The sequence below is a fragment of the Pavona decussata genome, unplaced genomic scaffold, assembly GCF_977016875.1.
Source record: "Pavona decussata unplaced genomic scaffold, jaPavDecu1.1 SCAFFOLD_76, whole genome shotgun sequence".
NCBI classification, from domain to species: domain Eukaryota; kingdom Metazoa; phylum Cnidaria; class Anthozoa; order Scleractinia; family Agariciidae; genus Pavona; species Pavona decussata.
The window spans coordinates 1,933,666-1,951,025 of NW_028145494.1; the positions used below are offsets into that span (position 1 = coordinate 1,933,666).

At 36.7% G+C, this 17,360-nt stretch overlaps 1 protein-coding gene across 2 annotated transcripts in view; it reads right to left on the reverse strand.

The window, feature by feature from the left end:
- Positions 1-17,308, reverse strand: part of LOC146476596 (calcineurin-binding protein cabin-1-like) — a 91,187-nt gene extending 73,879 nt beyond the window's left edge. Inside the window, exons 1-22 of one of the 2 annotated variants that reach the window (XM_085114470.1) lie at positions 17,159-17,308; positions 17,002-17,082; positions 15,541-15,654; positions 14,424-14,555; positions 13,438-13,539; positions 12,169-12,247; positions 11,684-11,737; positions 10,840-10,906; positions 9,700-9,757; positions 8,107-8,213; positions 6,989-7,055; positions 6,607-6,661; positions 6,426-6,527; positions 6,026-6,123; positions 5,221-5,297; positions 4,572-4,640; positions 3,465-3,517; positions 2,400-2,487; positions 2,221-2,283; positions 1,527-1,604; positions 1,367-1,406; positions 310-404 (exon numbers count right to left, since the gene is read on the reverse strand). In XM_085114470.1, the coding sequence (XP_084970596.1) occupies positions 310-404; positions 1,367-1,406; positions 1,527-1,604; positions 2,221-2,283; positions 2,400-2,487; positions 3,465-3,517; positions 4,572-4,640; positions 5,221-5,297; positions 6,026-6,123; positions 6,426-6,527; positions 6,607-6,661; positions 6,989-7,055; positions 8,107-8,213; positions 9,700-9,757; positions 10,840-10,906; positions 11,684-11,737; positions 12,169-12,247; positions 13,438-13,539; positions 14,424-14,555; positions 15,541-15,654; positions 17,002-17,082; positions 17,159-17,161 (1,682 nt within the window). In that variant the 5' untranslated portion in view covers positions 17,162-17,308. Of the gene's footprint in view, positions 1-309; positions 405-1,366; positions 1,410-1,526; positions 1,605-2,220; positions 2,284-2,399; positions 2,488-3,464; positions 3,518-4,571; positions 4,641-5,220; positions 5,298-6,025; positions 6,124-6,425; positions 6,528-6,606; positions 6,662-6,988; positions 7,056-8,106; positions 8,214-9,699; positions 9,758-10,839; positions 10,907-11,683; positions 11,738-12,168; positions 12,248-13,437; positions 13,540-14,423; positions 14,556-15,540; positions 15,655-17,001; positions 17,083-17,158 lie in introns of both variants that reach the window. The other variant, XM_085114469.1, reaches the window with a different exon arrangement.
- Between the last annotated feature and the right edge of the window lie 52 nt (positions 17,309-17,360).

Sequence of the window (17,360 nt, forward strand, 5' to 3'; positions counted from 1 at the left end):
CAGGCTTTCTTTTCGCAACTGCTTAACTTGCGTAAATAACTGCGAGGATCTTTATTTTAATCGTCCATCCGCAGTTCAAATATATGTCTTCATATACTCATATTCATTTCATGGGCTTTGCTGTCGCTTTACAAAAGGCAAAAAAAAAAAAGTGTCAACAAAGTAAAGGGTTTTTTAACCAATCAAAGAACTTATGACACTTACGAGTATGATCATTATGTCATTAATAGAAACCAAGCCTAATCCTACAATGCCACACTCTGGGATAAACCTGGCTACAAGATGCAAGAAACAAGGAAAGAAACTAACCCGCGGGGAGAGCTGGCAGGGGAGAGGCTGGAAGAGGACTTTGATTTGGCTGTGAGTAGTTTGTCCAGAGTCAGTTCACTGGCCACTAGTACTAGCTGATGAATAAAAACAGATTAAAATCAGCGAGTTGTTATTGATACCAAGGGAAAGTTCATTATTTATAGGGATTACCAATCAGGGTTCAATAGACCATTTCCGAGTTGCTTTAAACCTCATCATGAAAGCGAGGTTAAGTGCAAAGTTTTTATTATGAAAATTAGCTTTCATTCATTTGCAAATAAAAAAACTAATTTTGATATGAAAAGGTTTGCACTTAGCCTTGTTTCCATCATGAGGTTCACAGCAACTCGGAAATGGCCTATTAATGAAAGTTAACTACACCTGTCAAACTTTAGCTAGGGCCTCGCACTGTAAAATTCCAATGTTAAGTGGCACTGAACATGTTCTCCTTGCCTACTATGCAACTGAGGCAAATGCTCGCTTCTATTGAGATTAAGAACAGATTAAAACATGAAGAAATATTTTTGTAATACAGAGCTTTTTCTTGTTTCAAGGCTTGTTACTTAAGTCAAGTTCTGTATTACAAAATTATTTATTCATCTTTCAATCCGTTCTTAATCTCAATGGAAGCGACCATTTGCCTCATTTTCTAATCTTTTGGTTTTCTAGTTTCCTCTCTTATGTAACTTTTTCTCTTTTATCTTGAACACTGTAATTAACCCAAAGGGCACATAATCAGTTTATCTATATTTTTGCCCTTCTCCATTTCCCCCCTGTAGTTCTTAGTCTTGTAGTCTTGTAATCTTTGTAATTATTGTATAATGAAGAAATACAATCGTTGTAATAAATTTATTATTATATAATGGAGAAATGGAGGAAAAAATAAAACAAAATAACTAAAATAAACAGGGACAATTAGGTAAACAGACAATAGAAGAATGGCTTGGAGTAGCATAGCGTTGCAAAAGTGCACAAACAACAAAGACAAAAAAAATTGCACAACTTGTGTTAAGTCATTGCTGATATATGTTATAACAATCAATACTTTGAACTCTACCTTTGCCATTCTTTCCCTATACAATTCATCTTGGTCATCACTGCTATTAAGAGTACAATGGAGAAACATTCCATGTCATTACTCCTTATCTTTTCTATTAACGCACAAAAAAAACATACAAGTCATCTTATTATTACTGTGGTGAAATATAACAACTCACCAAAATTCAGATGGAAGAATGACGTGTTTTCTCATTCTTTGATAGACTTTCAAGAAGACATCTGCCAATGCAGAAGGCCTAAAAGTATCAAAACATAGGTTATAGAAAAAGCACAAACACACTGTCACCAAACCACAGGATAAGAAACGATGTGGACAGATTATCAGTTAATGCACAGTTTCTCATGTCATTCAGCAAGCGAGTCAGTAAGTCAGGTTGCCAGCCACTTAGTCAGTTAATCAGTTAGTGGGCCAGTCAGCTAGCCAGCCAGTAAGACACCAAGTCAGCTAGACTGTCAGTATGTTAGCCAGACCATCAGTCATTCAGTCATTCCAAACCAGCAAGCCGGTCAGTCAGCCAGTCAGTCAGCAAGCCAGTCAGTCAGTTAGTCTGTTAGCCAGTCAGTCAGTCAGTCAGTCATTCAGTCACACAGTCAGTCAGTCAGTCAGTCAGTCAGTCAGTCAGTAAGTCAGTCAGTCAGTCAGTCAGTCAGCCAGCCAGTTTACCTAAGGACAACCAACTAGCCAGTATGAAAGTCTGTAAGTACTCAATCGGTGAGCCAATCAGTTTGCACTTTTGTACTAGTACTTATGCTTGTGATAGCATCAAGCCTACCAACCTGTCAGCCTATCAAGCAGTTACAACCTAGGCAATTCAGTTAGTCAGTTACAACACATCAGCCAGTTCAACTCACCATTTCTTGTTGTTTTGAGCAGCAAGACAAATTCCATACTGATTCATCAAGTCAATGATACCACTATTAATTATTAAAGAACAACAATAAAGTTAGATAAAGTTACATTTTACATACATCCACATGAAAATTCAACTGAAAGACGTCTAACTAAAGACACATCGTTTTCTATGACTTACCCATTTTCCATTTGTTCTTTAACAAATGTTAGAATGTCCAGAGTTTCTGCTTCCCCTGAGATAACTTCATCGTAAGTGTTTCTATCAGCTGGTAAAACAAACTAAACAATTTCAGGACAAAAACGTGCTCAGAAATCTGAAACTCTCCATGGCAAACCAACAGCACACTATGAACAAATCAACGTTATTTAATCACACTGGCACCATCAACTAAAGCTGATTTCCAAGACAGTCATGCTAATCAAGATATACATCTAATTTTATAAGAAATCACACAAAAATACAATATAATACAATAACTGACTCTACTCCATCTCTTGCTTCATTTGTTGTAATCAACTCTTAGTTCGTAGTTTGAGGGGACCTAATCTCTTATAAGCTCTCTATACTATAGTCTCTTTAAGGTCCCCTCACCACTTTTCTTTTCTTGTTATTTTATACTGTATATTTATTTCATTTGTGTGGCAAAATAAAGTACATATGTAAAATTACAATATAAAATTGAATTACTGGTACAAGGTAAATAGTACGACATTACAATTTATACTTAAACTTGCAAGAAGAAAAACTAAAATTATTATTTATTTTCTAGAGGTATTTGTTAAGACAAAGCCAGGCGAAGAAAGTCTCTTAGAGAAGGATTCAAACAATTCAAGTAGAGGCTGAGTTGAAGCTCAAACATCATAATTCAAAAATTAAGCTTTAAAAATGTATCTGCTGTGTGAAAAAGCTGGGTAGTGCTTTTTCAAACCAGTCATGGCTTATTCAAGAGCAAGGCATTCCTGCTTAAAAATGACAATATCACGTCCAGCATTGCACCGAAAATTTTACCAGGGAAAGCTGTGTTCCTATTACAAAGAGATCTGGCAACTGAATACCTTGGTTATATGGTTACAAATTTGAAATTGCTCTGCATTACATGCATGAAAATGCTGCAGTGTACTAGCCTGCAGTCTAGTTGTTCATGAGACTTTGAAATAAGAGCCACCACTAAGGGTATCAGGTTTTTCATTTAGTGCAGTTACAAATTGATGTTGAACAAAATCACATCATTCTACTTCTCACCAGCAAAAGCACCTTCTCCAGATTTTCCATCTGCCACCTGAGACTGGCTGTTCCTGCAAAATTATCCCAATGCAGGACAAAACAATACTAAATAAATTGTGTACATTCTAGCAAGGGATGTTGGGGGCTACTCCTTACAATAATTAATAATTATTGGTGGAGGTACATAACCGCATAAAACCCTAGCACATTTTCTGACCAAAACATGTGCTTTTTCTCAACCATGTCATACTGAATGTGAAATTTTCAATATGCTTTTTCAAACCTGACCCCGCAGTGCATATCCAGTTTTAGATCTGAACCTTAAATTAATACCCCTTTTTTCACCAAGCCAGCTAAAAAAAAGCACACCCACTGCATGGTGTGATACATATGTGTTTTGCTTATATAAGGAAGTACCCCTCTCTCCAGGCCCGGGTTGTTCAAAGAGTGGACAACTCTATCCAGTGGATATACAGGATATATCTGCTGGATATGCTGTATTGCATCCAGCAGATAAAATGTACTCAGATCAATACCTTTTATCCACTGGGTAGCGACTCTCCACTGGATAAAGTTATACGCTCTTTGAACAACCGGGGCCAGCTTTGGTACAGAGTAGGTGTAGTGGTGCTGCGGTTAGTGCATCAGACATTTAATCTGTGGGCCAATGGTTGCAACAGAAAGTTTGCACAAAAATGGAGAAGTCACACAAGGGGAACTGTCCCTGTAACATGTCTCCACTTCATGACCCAAATACATATCCCCTAGCATGTCCAGAACTTTAAGTTTAATCCCAAACTTACATCCCATACAACAAAAAGATCTCCTAGAGTAGCATATTAAGGGAAGAGTAGCATTGGTCAGCAGCATTGAAATAGTAGGGAGCTTAAGCACAGACGTTCATGAAACATGGAGGCAACCAGAAGTAGAATTTTTTTCCTTTTTGGAGCATTTTGATGGCATAATGTTTGTAACGTCAAGCCACAGTTGTGCAACAAGAGCTTTTTCTGTCCATTGTGAGGAGCCAAAACACACCAAAAAAGGAAACATTTGACTTCTGGTTGCTGTCCATGGCTCATGAACGTCTGTACTTAAGCTCCCAGTAGTAACTCCACAGCCTTCTACCTTTGACTTAACTGTGATCCATCTGCCAGACTGTCTTGGCTACTGTCATCGTCGATACTAACAGTAGGTCTAGTAAAAACAGTCAACAAAAAAACAATGATTATCCCTAGTTAGACAAAGCATCTGATGCCAACCATAGAAATAAAGCAGGCATTTCCAGTTATACAATCAGTAACTAGCGTGTTGACCAACACACTTAAATATGAAACACTATTTTGCAGTACCTTGCATAGATATCCCCCTTCCCCTTTCTCAAACAATGTTGAATCTACCATGTTGGGATGCGTCTTTGTCTTTGTACAGCATTGAATGGGGGAGAGGAGTTTTGTAGTCAGAGCAGGGAAACGTTTGGCAGCAACACAGACCAACTGTGTCAACCACTTTCAATGCTGATTCAATTAACACGTGATTTCCAGCACTCGTCAATTTATATCAAAAGTTACCTCTACCCATTCATTTTTACAAGGGCCCTCACATTTATTTGAATCCCTCTTATTTCCCAAACAACTTGTGATATTAAAATGTTTGCAAATGTTGCAAATGTTGCAAATTTATGACAATCCATAACAATTTTATGCAAATATATGCAAATAAAATGTAAAGATTTAAACATTTCTTAAACACTCCAATAATTATTCCTAATACCAACCTGTATAGTGAAGGAACAAATGATAAAACCAATTCTCTGTAGTTTATTTCTTCCTCCTTCTTTTTGTTTGTTCTCACCTTTCACAGAAAAATGTAAAATGTGACAATTAAACCAGACTAACAACAAACACTTAACCACCACTGACATTTGTGAAAAGAGCAGATAACTTTTGCTCGGCCAACCCATTAGCATCAATAGGTGACATAGATCTTCCCTTAACCATAATATTGACAGTGTAAAAACATGATATAAAACTTTCAAAATGTACCTGTCATTGACATTACAAGTGATGTTAGTGACACAATAATTATAGGAAGAATTAAGTAAACTATCTTCAAATTTAGGCAAAGCAGGCAAGCAAGAATATGAAAAGACCATCACCTCAATCTTTTGTAAAATAGTTTGATATATTTACAGATACTCTAAAGAGGGACTAGATAACTGCTCAAATGAGAGGACCTAATCTGTCATCTGGCACATATTTTCTAATAGCATAGGGCTAGTGGACTGTAAGTGGTTGTCTTGTTAACTTTTATGTAACCAAGCAACAAGTAACAACTCCTGGTCTTTAACTGGCAAACAGAAGTTAAGCCTAATGGAAAGGCTATTGGGCCTCACAAGTGGTTTGGATTGTTTCTCAAATTAGAACTAAATGAAAAAAGTAGCCTGTTTTATCACTTTTTATGGGTAGAATTGCAAATTGGTTAATATGCATTCCCAAAATGACATGCCAACCTGACAAGAAATTTATGAAAAATGGGTCAAAAAGTGAAGCTTCTCTACACTACATTTATCAAGTCCATACCCTTGCTGAACGTCTTTTAGGGAGAAAGTCACTTTCAATTGTACTTGGAGGAGGCTTCTTCCTCTTTGTTCCCTTCTTGTCCTTTTCATCACTATCACCTAAAAAGACATTCAACACTCAAACAGGATTTCCAATCGTGATTACTCACTCTTGGCACACCCACAAATCCTGCATGATCAGCCCATCTGATTTAATGACAAAGACAGACTATACTACAGCCACACTCCTGGTCAAATTTCCATGTATTTACAAAACTTGATAGAGAATGAAAAATAATCCGATCATGTTCCTTGCGTCAAAATATTTAGACAACAAATTACAAAACCTAATGTAACATTACCTAATTTAAAGTAACATTAATATTGGGTTTCATCCATACAAAGCTGCAAATGATGCTGACCTGTTTGCACATTCTTGTAAACTGTGAAGCCTTCAGTGGAAAAACTAGAGCTGGAATAATCTGGCACTTTAACAACAGAGGCTCTGTAGGACATGGAGATGTCTGAAAGAAACAAAACTTCAATACATTAACGAGCAAAAACAAACTTGAAGACCTCAAAACTAACAATTAAGTACATCACCTGGTGTAACAATAGCTTTGTAGTATCCTTCCAGGTCAACTCTTCGGCCAAGTGGCTGTTAACATATAGTACAAAAACAGCAAATTTTATTTTTCAGGCAAAATGGTTGTGAACTAACAAAATACACTGCAGAAACTAAAACATACGAGTCTGCACAAAACAGCAATGTTGTCTGGAGACAAGGGGTTTAGATTCTAAAGAAACTATGGTGTTGCATTTGTGAGGGAGTGAAAACAAATGTTTGGTTTTACCAACTGAGTTAATAAGTAAGGTTAATTGCCACCACAAAGAGATCCAAGAGCTTACATTTTCAATGAAACAACAAGGACATTAATATACCCTACACACCACTATCTTCAAGCTTTCTTCTTAATGAGCTTACCTGAGGATTATCCTGTGACGTGAGGTGATCATAAAGAGCAATAAAGCATTCACCAAGGCTTGCCCATCTTAAAGAACAAAAATTACATATGCAAACAAAATTATGCTGTGATGATGAGTTAATGGGTCACCTTAGCTAAGGTAAAATTAAAATAATGTAAATGTAAAGCTGCACTTTGGACCAAGGAGGGCTTAACCTGGTTTATGTACAATGAAGCAACAAAGAGTGTTTCTATCTACTACCACCTGGATGAGATGCTACAATCTTGGAATGACTGTTTCAACAGAAACTTTTAGAAAAGAAAAGTTTGTTTTAAAAAGAAAATTCTGTTGATCTGCAAATTCCACAGCTAAAGTGATACATCAACAACTCAGTGTTAGTCTGCTGTTGAAAAAAAAAAAGGCTGGGTAATCAACCTGCCTTCAAAGCAAGATTGAGTAAGGGGAGGGGGATGTGAAAGTTTACTGCTCTAAAGATGGTGTTTGAAATATATGTGCAAAATTTGCATTTTTATCAACTAGTTTTGTCCAAGATTATAGTTTTTTGCTGGATTACCTACAGCATTCTTTACTCATACCCATTTATAAACCTGGGTAGGATGAGACAATCTTTTGTGGAGTAAAGTGAATTGTCTATTAAAAAAGAACAGTATGACAGTTTGAAGATAACACGCTAATGTAGAGTCATATAGCTTGAACCACCAACTGCTGATCTTCATATCAAAAGTGTGGCAAGCTAGCTAGCCACATCACTACTGCACCTCTACTTTGGTTAATTACTTTAAACAGCAGTTAAAGTTGTTGATTTTAAAGTGTGCACTTATAACACTTGTCATTTTTACCCTTTTACTCTTCTATCAACTTAATGTTTTGTTCTTTTTTAATGCATTGTAATAACACTGGCAAGTTGAGTCCAAGCTTGATGTATTTTTTGTCTATACATAATCATCTAAAATCAATCATGAATGTTAACTTCAAATTCAGACTATTAAGACTATTTGTTGATTTGTTTGTGTGTGAGTGATATTTTCAACATAACAAAGTGTCCTACATTAATCTGAGCAATGCCTTTGTGGCAAGCAACCAAAATACACCAAAAAAACTGCTCAGATTCCTTACGTATGTGACGTCAGGGGCTTGACTGGTGAATATGGAGGAGGAGGGGCTCTGTCTGCTTCAACAAGTTTTAACCTTTCCGATCTGAGATGGAGAGCTCCTTTCACAAACTGTACAAGGCAAACACATGCAACAGTTAAGGCACCTTGCAAGACAAGTATAAGGATCTGTAACTTACTAAATGAAGTTTAAAATAATGTCTGTGGCAGGACTAATCTCTGACATCTTTTAAGGTTATATGAACATGTTATAACATGAAGTGACATGACATTGCTGTAAATTAATTTTTGGTGATTCCAATGATTGATGTCATTCCACAGTTGGACCCAACCCTATTGTTATTGTGCAATCATACGTATTGGATTAAATAACTAACATACATAACAATCTAGAGAATTGTAGTCAGAGAAGTACCGTAAAGGGCGCTTATTTAATTTTCTAAGGTGAGAGGGGGGCACTAATTCGAAGGGGGCACTTATTTCAAGGGGGCGTTCATTTCGTTTATCAATTTTTAGCCTTGACACTATCTTTATTTCTATTTAAAATCAAACTGCAACATAAAAATTCAAAAACCTTATAGAAAACTACTTTTTGCGAACTCGAAACATTCTTAAGACTTTTCCATCAAAAGGGGGGGGGGCGCTTATTTCAAGGGGCGCTTATTACAACTTTTGAGCCTTAGGAGGGGCGCTAATTTGAAGCGGGGCGCTAATTTGAAGCTGGGCACTAATTCGAGCATTTACGGTAAATCATCTCATCATCAAAATTGGTGAATATTACAATAAAATACACTCATGGCTTAAAATGGCTTAAAAATTAATCTGGTATATGATAAAATTGAAATAGAAAAATACATATCTGTAATGACAAATACTTGTACAATCTTTGTTAAAAAGGGGCATAGGTTTTTACATTAGCAAATTGTTATCTTTTTCTTTTTTTTAAAGCTATGCACTTTGTTCTAATGTAAGGTTTGGTATTGTAAGTATTGTTAGTAAATATTGTTACTATTGTAATATTAGTGTAGGTAGATGTAAGTACATATGTATTGCACGCTTTGTAAGTGTTATTAGTATTGTAAGAAAAGTAAACAGCGTTAGTATTGTAAATGTAGTAGTAAGTATTGTTAGTATTGCAAATCAGATTGTAATTATCGTAAGTAGTGTAAGTAGCATTTAGTATTGTAAACATCGCATTCTGCGGGTATGTAAAACTAATAAAAATTGCTTCAAGGTTCCATCAAGGATATTCAGCTATAACAGGTGCTATGGGTAAACTTGCAGCCATTACTATCAACCCTGGACAAGAACACCTTACCTCAGTGAAAACACAATAAATGTAAATATATGAAACATATATTTTGAACTGCGGATGAAAGATCAAATAGAAGAAAGATCCTCACAGTAAGTATGCATCTTAAGCAGTTGCAAAAAGAAAGCCTGAAAAAAAATTTTCAGGCTTGAACAGGGCTTGAATCCCATTCAAGCCTGAAAAAAAAATTTTCGGGCTTTCTTTTTGCAACTGCTTAAGTTGCATACTGACTGTGAGGATCTTTCTTCTAACTGAAAACACAGTGTTGGTTAAAGATTAGCATACCTCTTTTTCTTCATTTGTACTCTCTTCATCATCCATCAAACTGCACAGAAACAGATTTCTGCAAAAACAAACATGAAATTTAAACCCTCCCATTTCACCTCAATACTGCATTGAAAGCCTCAAGAAAAGCTAATTGCAACCAATAGTCATTGTGGTCAATAACCAAGCAAACCCAGTTACAGGACTATTTAAGCCTGCCACACACTTGAGGCAAGGGCTGAGCAAGCTCCCTCTCGAGGCGAATAGCTCAGCTGTTTCATCACGTGTGCGGTTGAGTTTTCGTAAGTTTTTTGCCTCGTGAGGCTGGGAGGAAAATATCCGTCGTGTTTGATATAAAAGAATTTGCCTCGTGAGGTGAAATTCTCACGAAAACTCAACCACACACTTCAGGAAACAGCTCAGCTGATTGCCTCATGATGCCTTACAAGGCAGTTTGCTCAGCTCTTTCCTTAAGTGTGCAGCAGACTTTACAAATCTTTTCATGCTCCGAGTCAAATATAGGGTCATAAAGACTGCGGTTCCAACTGTTGAAGTTGTGGATGAAATCCTATAGTGTCACCATTCAAGTGAAAGCTGTTTAGTAAAGTGCACAGGAGTACTCTTCTGTGGATGAAGTCTTCGAAATTTGAAATTGAAAGCTATTAACCAGCAAATTCCTGTTTATGACTGGTGTTGGTATGCTGTTCAAGATGCAATGTAATTCAATGTTTGAATCTGTGGATGAAATCAGAAGTGTGACAATAAATTTAAATGAAAGGTACTGAGTAGTACTTTCCTATAGTTATGTTTATTGTGGGTAGTGCACTGTATAGTGCCCTACCCACTATGTCGTCAGGCATGTAAGAGTGAGTGAGTGTCCGTAAACAAACAGGTCCACAGCACATGCACAGCACTAGCCACACATATGCAATGCATACTGTCCTCCTTTTTTATAACGCTGTACAAGTTGGTACTAATTGTTCAGTTTCTACATGAAATTGTATCATATGCACTGGTGGAGCTGTTTGTTTTGCAATGTTTTTAACAACAAAATTCTCAAGCAAAATTTAAAAACTTTGAACAGTGTTGATCTTGTGCATACTCGAGAAGGAGAGATTTAAATGAGTTGAAAAATCATGCTGACTTCAGTAGCTACAAAACCTTAGATGTTGTGCTTCTCTTCGTAGGGCAGGCTCCTCTGAAAAGATCTGATTCTTCAAAGCCATTCCTACAAAAAAAAAAAAAGAATCAGAAAGTTAACCAGTTTCTATAGTATGAAGCAACTAGGAGTGTTGCTACTCCCCTAGGGATGGGATGCTAGTCTATCACAGGGTTCCACCCAGCAGTATGCCACTGGTATCCACTTATACACCTGGGTGAAAAGAGACAATGTGGAGCAAAGTTTCTTGTCCAGAAGGATATGTACTGGCGTCGAAATGGTCCAAGGAAACAACATGACAATGCAGAACCCAATGTAACTTTAAACCACCAACCATCCAGTCCCTCTAACCAAAAATCTGACTGAAATTCCAATGCAGTAACTACACATACTTAACTATAGTGCTACACCTCCACAATGTAACCAGGCTTAAGCCTAAAACGAAGGCACAAGCGAATTTTTTATAATTTAACTCCAATTTTCATGATGCTAATGTATTTATTAATCAAACTCTGGTGGGAAGTAATGATGAATCATTCCAACCAGGAATGATTTAATTTTTTGGACATGTTTATGCCTTACAAACAAAGATGGACACTTCTACCAGAAGGCAGGTATAAGAGCCAAATAAGTATGCTTGTCGAAATTTTCCTATAAAGACCTACGAATTTAGCATTGTACAAGATTTAACACCCTTCTTCAGCTATTTGTGGTCAAAAGTCTTAGTTTACTAACCATTTACATAACATAACATAATTGTCAAAAGATGGGCACTATTCTCTGCTATGCACGTAATACTGAAAGCAAGTGTAAAGCGGAGCAAAATTGTACATGAATTAAAATTACCTTTAAGGTATTCTTCATCTCTTTCCAGTGCTTTTGAAATCATAACAAGACAGGCTGAAAAACAAAATAATGTGTAATGGTTAAAGCAAGTGATGATAAAGTTCATATGAGACCTACATATTCCTTCAATTGAGGGCCTAAAAAGAAGTAAACATAGAAAATTAATGATAACCAGTAAAACTGAAACTTCTTAGCCATACCTCAAGACAATACCTTGACAGGCGATAGGCTACTGCCAAATTTTATGTTAATAGTTTAATTATCCAACAGTGACTCCATTTGGTACTCTTTGCTGCTTGTTTGTATTTTGATAAATGTCCCATGGGCTAGTCTTATACAGCACAACTCATAAAAATATTCAGCAATACTAAACACCAAATCCTTCCTAATTTCCATGCATTTGCTTGTGAAACAAAAGGAGAATTTGACCTTACGTCAAAAGTCACTTAGGGCCTTATTTCACGCACCCCTTCAGTTATACTTACTGTAGTAATCCCCAACAGCATACAACACTGTACAGAGCAGGTCTAGACAAGGCCAGTGCTTTGGATTACACTTCAAACCCTAGCAATGGGCAGAAAATGCACTCAGAAAATGAATTCAATATGTCGTTGTAAAAGAAAAACAGTGTTAAGGGTCATGAGGCACAAATTTTACAATCTTGAAAAATCAGTTTGTACAGATGACATCCAGCTGTCATTCTGATGAGTTTCTGTCTCATTCTTTATACCTGATACAGTAAACAACCAGGATGGTGCCTACTTTTGTTGCTGCGCATACGTTCTGCGCAGCTCGAGATACTCGGTTTTCCTTTGGGTGGTGCCTTCTAACACAGCGATATTTTTGTGCGGTTTAAAATTATGCAGAGTGCAGGACTTAGCAAGTGCTCTTGGCATCCAAAAAGAAAATTGGGGGTAACCATGCATTTTTCAGAGTTAATAAAGTTTTAATTTGGAAAAAAACACCATACATTGCTTTGTATTGTACTGCTTTTTAGAATAATAATATTGTTGTTTAATTAGCTCTAAAAAATGTGTGGTTGCCCCCAATTTTCTTTTTGGATTTCAATAGTCCTTGCTGAGATCTGCTTTCCCCATATAGTCAAAAATTGACTTCTGTTAAGAACATTTATCACCAAAGACTCTTATCAGGCCCGGTAAGTTCCCCGGACTTTTAAGAAACGGGCCCCGGGTCTGTAAAATCCATACCCGTTTTCAGACTTTCAGACCAAAATTGTTAAAATCTATACCCCATGTCAGACCAAAACAGCTCAAAAATATACCATTTGGGGCTGCACAAACCTATGTAGCTTTTGTATGGGAAACTCTTCTCTCAAGGTCTACTAATGCTGAAGCATTGAAGCTTTTGAAGGTTTCTCACAGTCTTCTTCAGCAAATACTGTCTTCAGTGTTGTCACGTGACTTATGTGTATTTAGTCACGTGACAATAAGTGATTAAAAATTGCGGGTAGTTTGTGGCCCCCATCTCTATTTAGGATTGGACACTGGCATCTGATATTTTAATGTCCACAGTCTCCCGGTCAAATGCAAGGATTTTGACCTCCTCCCAGTCAAAAGCTTCAATGCCTCAACATAAGTACACCTTGAAAGAAGAGTTTTCCATACAATTGGTTTAAGATTCCAAGGTCAAGAAATTTATGAGCATTCACAGTACTATGTAGCTTACATTGGGGAGAACCCTCCGCCCCCTCCCCCTGGTGTGAGAGTCACTTCATGACTACAAAAATTACAAACCTCTTCAAATGAGTGTCGAGCCAGACAGAGATCAAATGTTTTCATTGCCACTACTCCAAGATGATACCAGACAGTCACATCAGAATCATCCAGTGCCACAGCCTGAAGGGAAACATAATCAGAATGATGATAGCATTTGACTACAGCTACCAGAATTCATTTATTAATAACAGTACAGTAGCTCTAATTGGCACGAGAAACAAAAAAATACTGACTGAAGGATTCTGATAGTTGTGCTCAAATGATGCCATCATGAAAATGTCCTATTTACATACACAGGAAGAGCTTTAAATCTATATTTTCCAACCATGCAATGGTACACACTTTTACTAGCTGCAGTGTTCTACGATATTCACAATTTCATAAATTGTGGCAAATTAACATAAATTTAAGACATGATTTAGATTCATTTGCATACATTTTCATACTACAGTTTAAATTTATCTCAAACTGAGAGGCTTGGTCAAACACTATCAAAATAAAAATTAATGCTAAATGGAAAATTTGATTACAAAATGTAAATTGCTCCAAATACAGTAATAGCCCGCGTATAAGAACCTGGGTTTTAAGAACCTGTTAAGCTAAAACTTTCATTTTAAGCCCCCTCCACAAAAGAACCTATTTAGGCTACAATTTTAAGTTAGGTTCTTATCAGTGGGGTTGCTGTGAAAGTGTGTAGGTAGAAACTGCTGAGTTAAGATCATCATCTATTTAAAAGTAACTTGACATAACTTTTTTTTCTTTCAAGCTTAAGTACCATGTTGTATGACTCTATTGTGTTTGCCATTATACTGTATTATGAGATGATATTTATAATATATATAGTATATTCAGATGAAACTCATATGAAAATATAAGAACCTATTTTAAGAACCTTGGTAGCCTAAATTTGCTTTAAGTACCATTTATATAAGAACCTATTTAGGCTAAATTGAAAAATGAAAGCATTCATTTTAGGTGAACCAGAATGCTCAAATGCAATTCACCTGCAGGTATGCATCTATAGACTTCTCCCACTGTTCTCTTTTCTCTGCCAGTGAAGCCAGGTTTTTGTAAGCAGAATATTTCAGCACATGGCCAGGTTCAATTAACCCTGCATCATCCTCTGGAGGAGGGGCCTATTCAGTTATAAATCAAGTAATGGATAAGTAACCTCTCTTCAGTTTGTCACAAGTATGGGAGTTTATTAAGGACGGTGCCTACTAATACTGATTCAGAAGTATTTTTGCACGGTTTATGACTATGCGGGAAAAGCAGATCTTAGCAAGGGCTATGAAAATCCAAAAAGAAAATTGGGGGAAACCACGCATTTTTTAGAGATAATTAAGCAACGATTATTCAAAAAAGCAGTAAAATACAAAGTAATGTATGGCGTTTTTTTCAAAATTGAAGCTTTGTTATGTCTGAAAAAAATGCATGGTTACCCCCAATAATTTTATTTTTGGATACCAAAAGCACTCGCTAAGTTCTGCTTTCCCCGAATAGTTTTAAACCGTGAAAAAAATATCCCATATTAGAAGCCCCCACCCACAGGAAACCGAGTATCAAGAGATGCGCAGAACGTATGCGCAGTAACATAGTAGGCACCATCCCTAAGCCACAGCTAAACGATGAAACATTTTTGTCCAACATAGTGTTTATCACACAAAATGTTCTGTGGCTTAAGGGCAAACAATGTTTGACTAGACATCATACAAAGTAAGTCCGCACAATGCTGATGCTTTTTGCACATTACCGCTTAAATTATGACATGACAGGTTGAGACGTCACACAAATTCCTTTTCTGATTGGTTGCTTTTTCCCCCTTGTGCAAGCTTTCTTGGGCAGAGGTGGCTAAATGATTAAACATTATTTTGTTTTTGGCAATAAACGTTGGATTAAAATGTTTGACCTAGATCAAACATGGAACACTATTTATTAATGCTATGGTGAGAGAAGCGGCTAAACAATAAAACATGTTCCTCTGACACGATGTCAGGCATTACTGTTTTATCGTTTAGCTAGAGACTGTTAGATAAACTCCCCGAGGAGAGTAGAACTAGAGAGTTAGTTATGTAGATATACATCTAATATAGACAGTTCATGATATTTAGCTCATGTCACCTCTTTAACCAAGGCAGAATTCAACAACTGATTGTATGCTTCTTCTGATGCTGTGTAATCTCCTTTCTGTTGCAAGGCAAGCCCTCTGTTATAAAGCTCCAAAGCCTCAGATTCCTGTTAAGATAATGAACTTTCAGTCAGATTTAAAAAAAAAAAACACTCAGACTTCCCTTGCAAAATCTTTGAAATTTTGGTCTAAAGAAGCTTACGTTTCACTCTAAGTGTAATCCTTGATGGATATTTGCAAAAATTGATTAATAAAGTGATGAGACCTAATGTAAAGTAAGGAATGAATGAGATCACTGAGGATCTTGGAAGAAATGTGATCGTATGCTTAAATGTGAAAGCTCTTCCCAACAGTAGTCAAACTTTAAGCCTGTTGATTACAAGCCTGGCTACTCTACCACTGGGCTTTGGGAGACTAGGTGATTAAATAAGATTCATCACATTTCTTCCATATGCCATACATTGACATTCAGCGGTAGATCACTCAGCCTAGTAATCGGAAGGTCTTAGGTTCAACTCCTATTTGGAGAACATGGATTTTTGTCCAAGTATGCCTGTGTCACTGACTGAAAAAAATATCTTTAAAAATTCAATCAAAAGGTTTAAAACAAAACTGTGCAGAGTCCAAGTGGTTAAAGCCATGGAGTTTATATTTGGAAGTCCCATGTTCAAGTCCTCTCTCTGATCCATAGCTACAGTAGATGGATCTACATGTATATCAGATCAGTCCTATCTTTGGTCACACTTTGTCAATAGCCTACTGTAGCCTCCCTGACAGTTTGGGTCTTTAAAGATGTTTATGGCCTTGATAGATACTCAACAAAGTTTTATAGAGGAAGGCTTTACCACCATGGTCCAAACCCTTACCATTACCATTACCCTTATGATACCTTCCATAGATAATGGTACCCCTTTCACATTCATCTACAGTAGAAACACTGTATCTCTTTTTGTTCGGTCTGTTCAAGATATTTTGAGACCCTTTAAAATACCGAAATGATAGTTTTCCCTATCTTCTTCCATACTTCAGCTCATGAAATCCCTACCCCTTTATATACCTTCAGCTAGAAAAAAGGTACTGTATAGTCTGTAATAGGGAGTACCACATCCCTCTGGGGGTTTATGTTCTGTTTTCAAACTATTCTTGAGCACGCTGAGATAGTTACATCCGATTCACTGAGTCATTTCAAGTCAGCTTTGAACTCCATGCAGAACGTGACATCCTAGTTATTATTAATATTATTATTATTATTATTATTATTATTATTATTATTTATTTATTTATTTATTTTATTTTATACCACTTGCAAACTGTCCTGACAATGATCTTGCAAGATATTGCTGTAGATGTAAAAAGTAAGCTCACTGTACATGAACATCATGTCAGAGTACGAGCTTAAGCTTACTTTGTACAAGATTAGCATTATACTTGTTAGCTAGCTTGCCTTCACCTACCTTAGCTTGCTTGACACTTTCCTGTGTAGGCTCTGGCTCACTTTCCTCACTTGAATCATCATTTAATGCACACAATCGAATCTTAAAATGCATTGGAAGAAAAGTTTCAGTATGCTACTGCACACTTTAACTCAAACTGCAAAATTCGTAAACATACCATAATCTCTCCTTCTGAAGTTTCACTCGGATAACATGGGTCTATTAATCACAAGAGTGCCTAAACCCCTCCATACAAGGTAAAAATGAGGGCCACTTTATGCATAAAAGCTCAATAAAACTGATGTAAAACTGCGCTCAAAAAGCCGCCTCGCCGGTGAAGGCCAGGCTTCAAAGCCAACAACAGGAGTGGGTACCAAGCT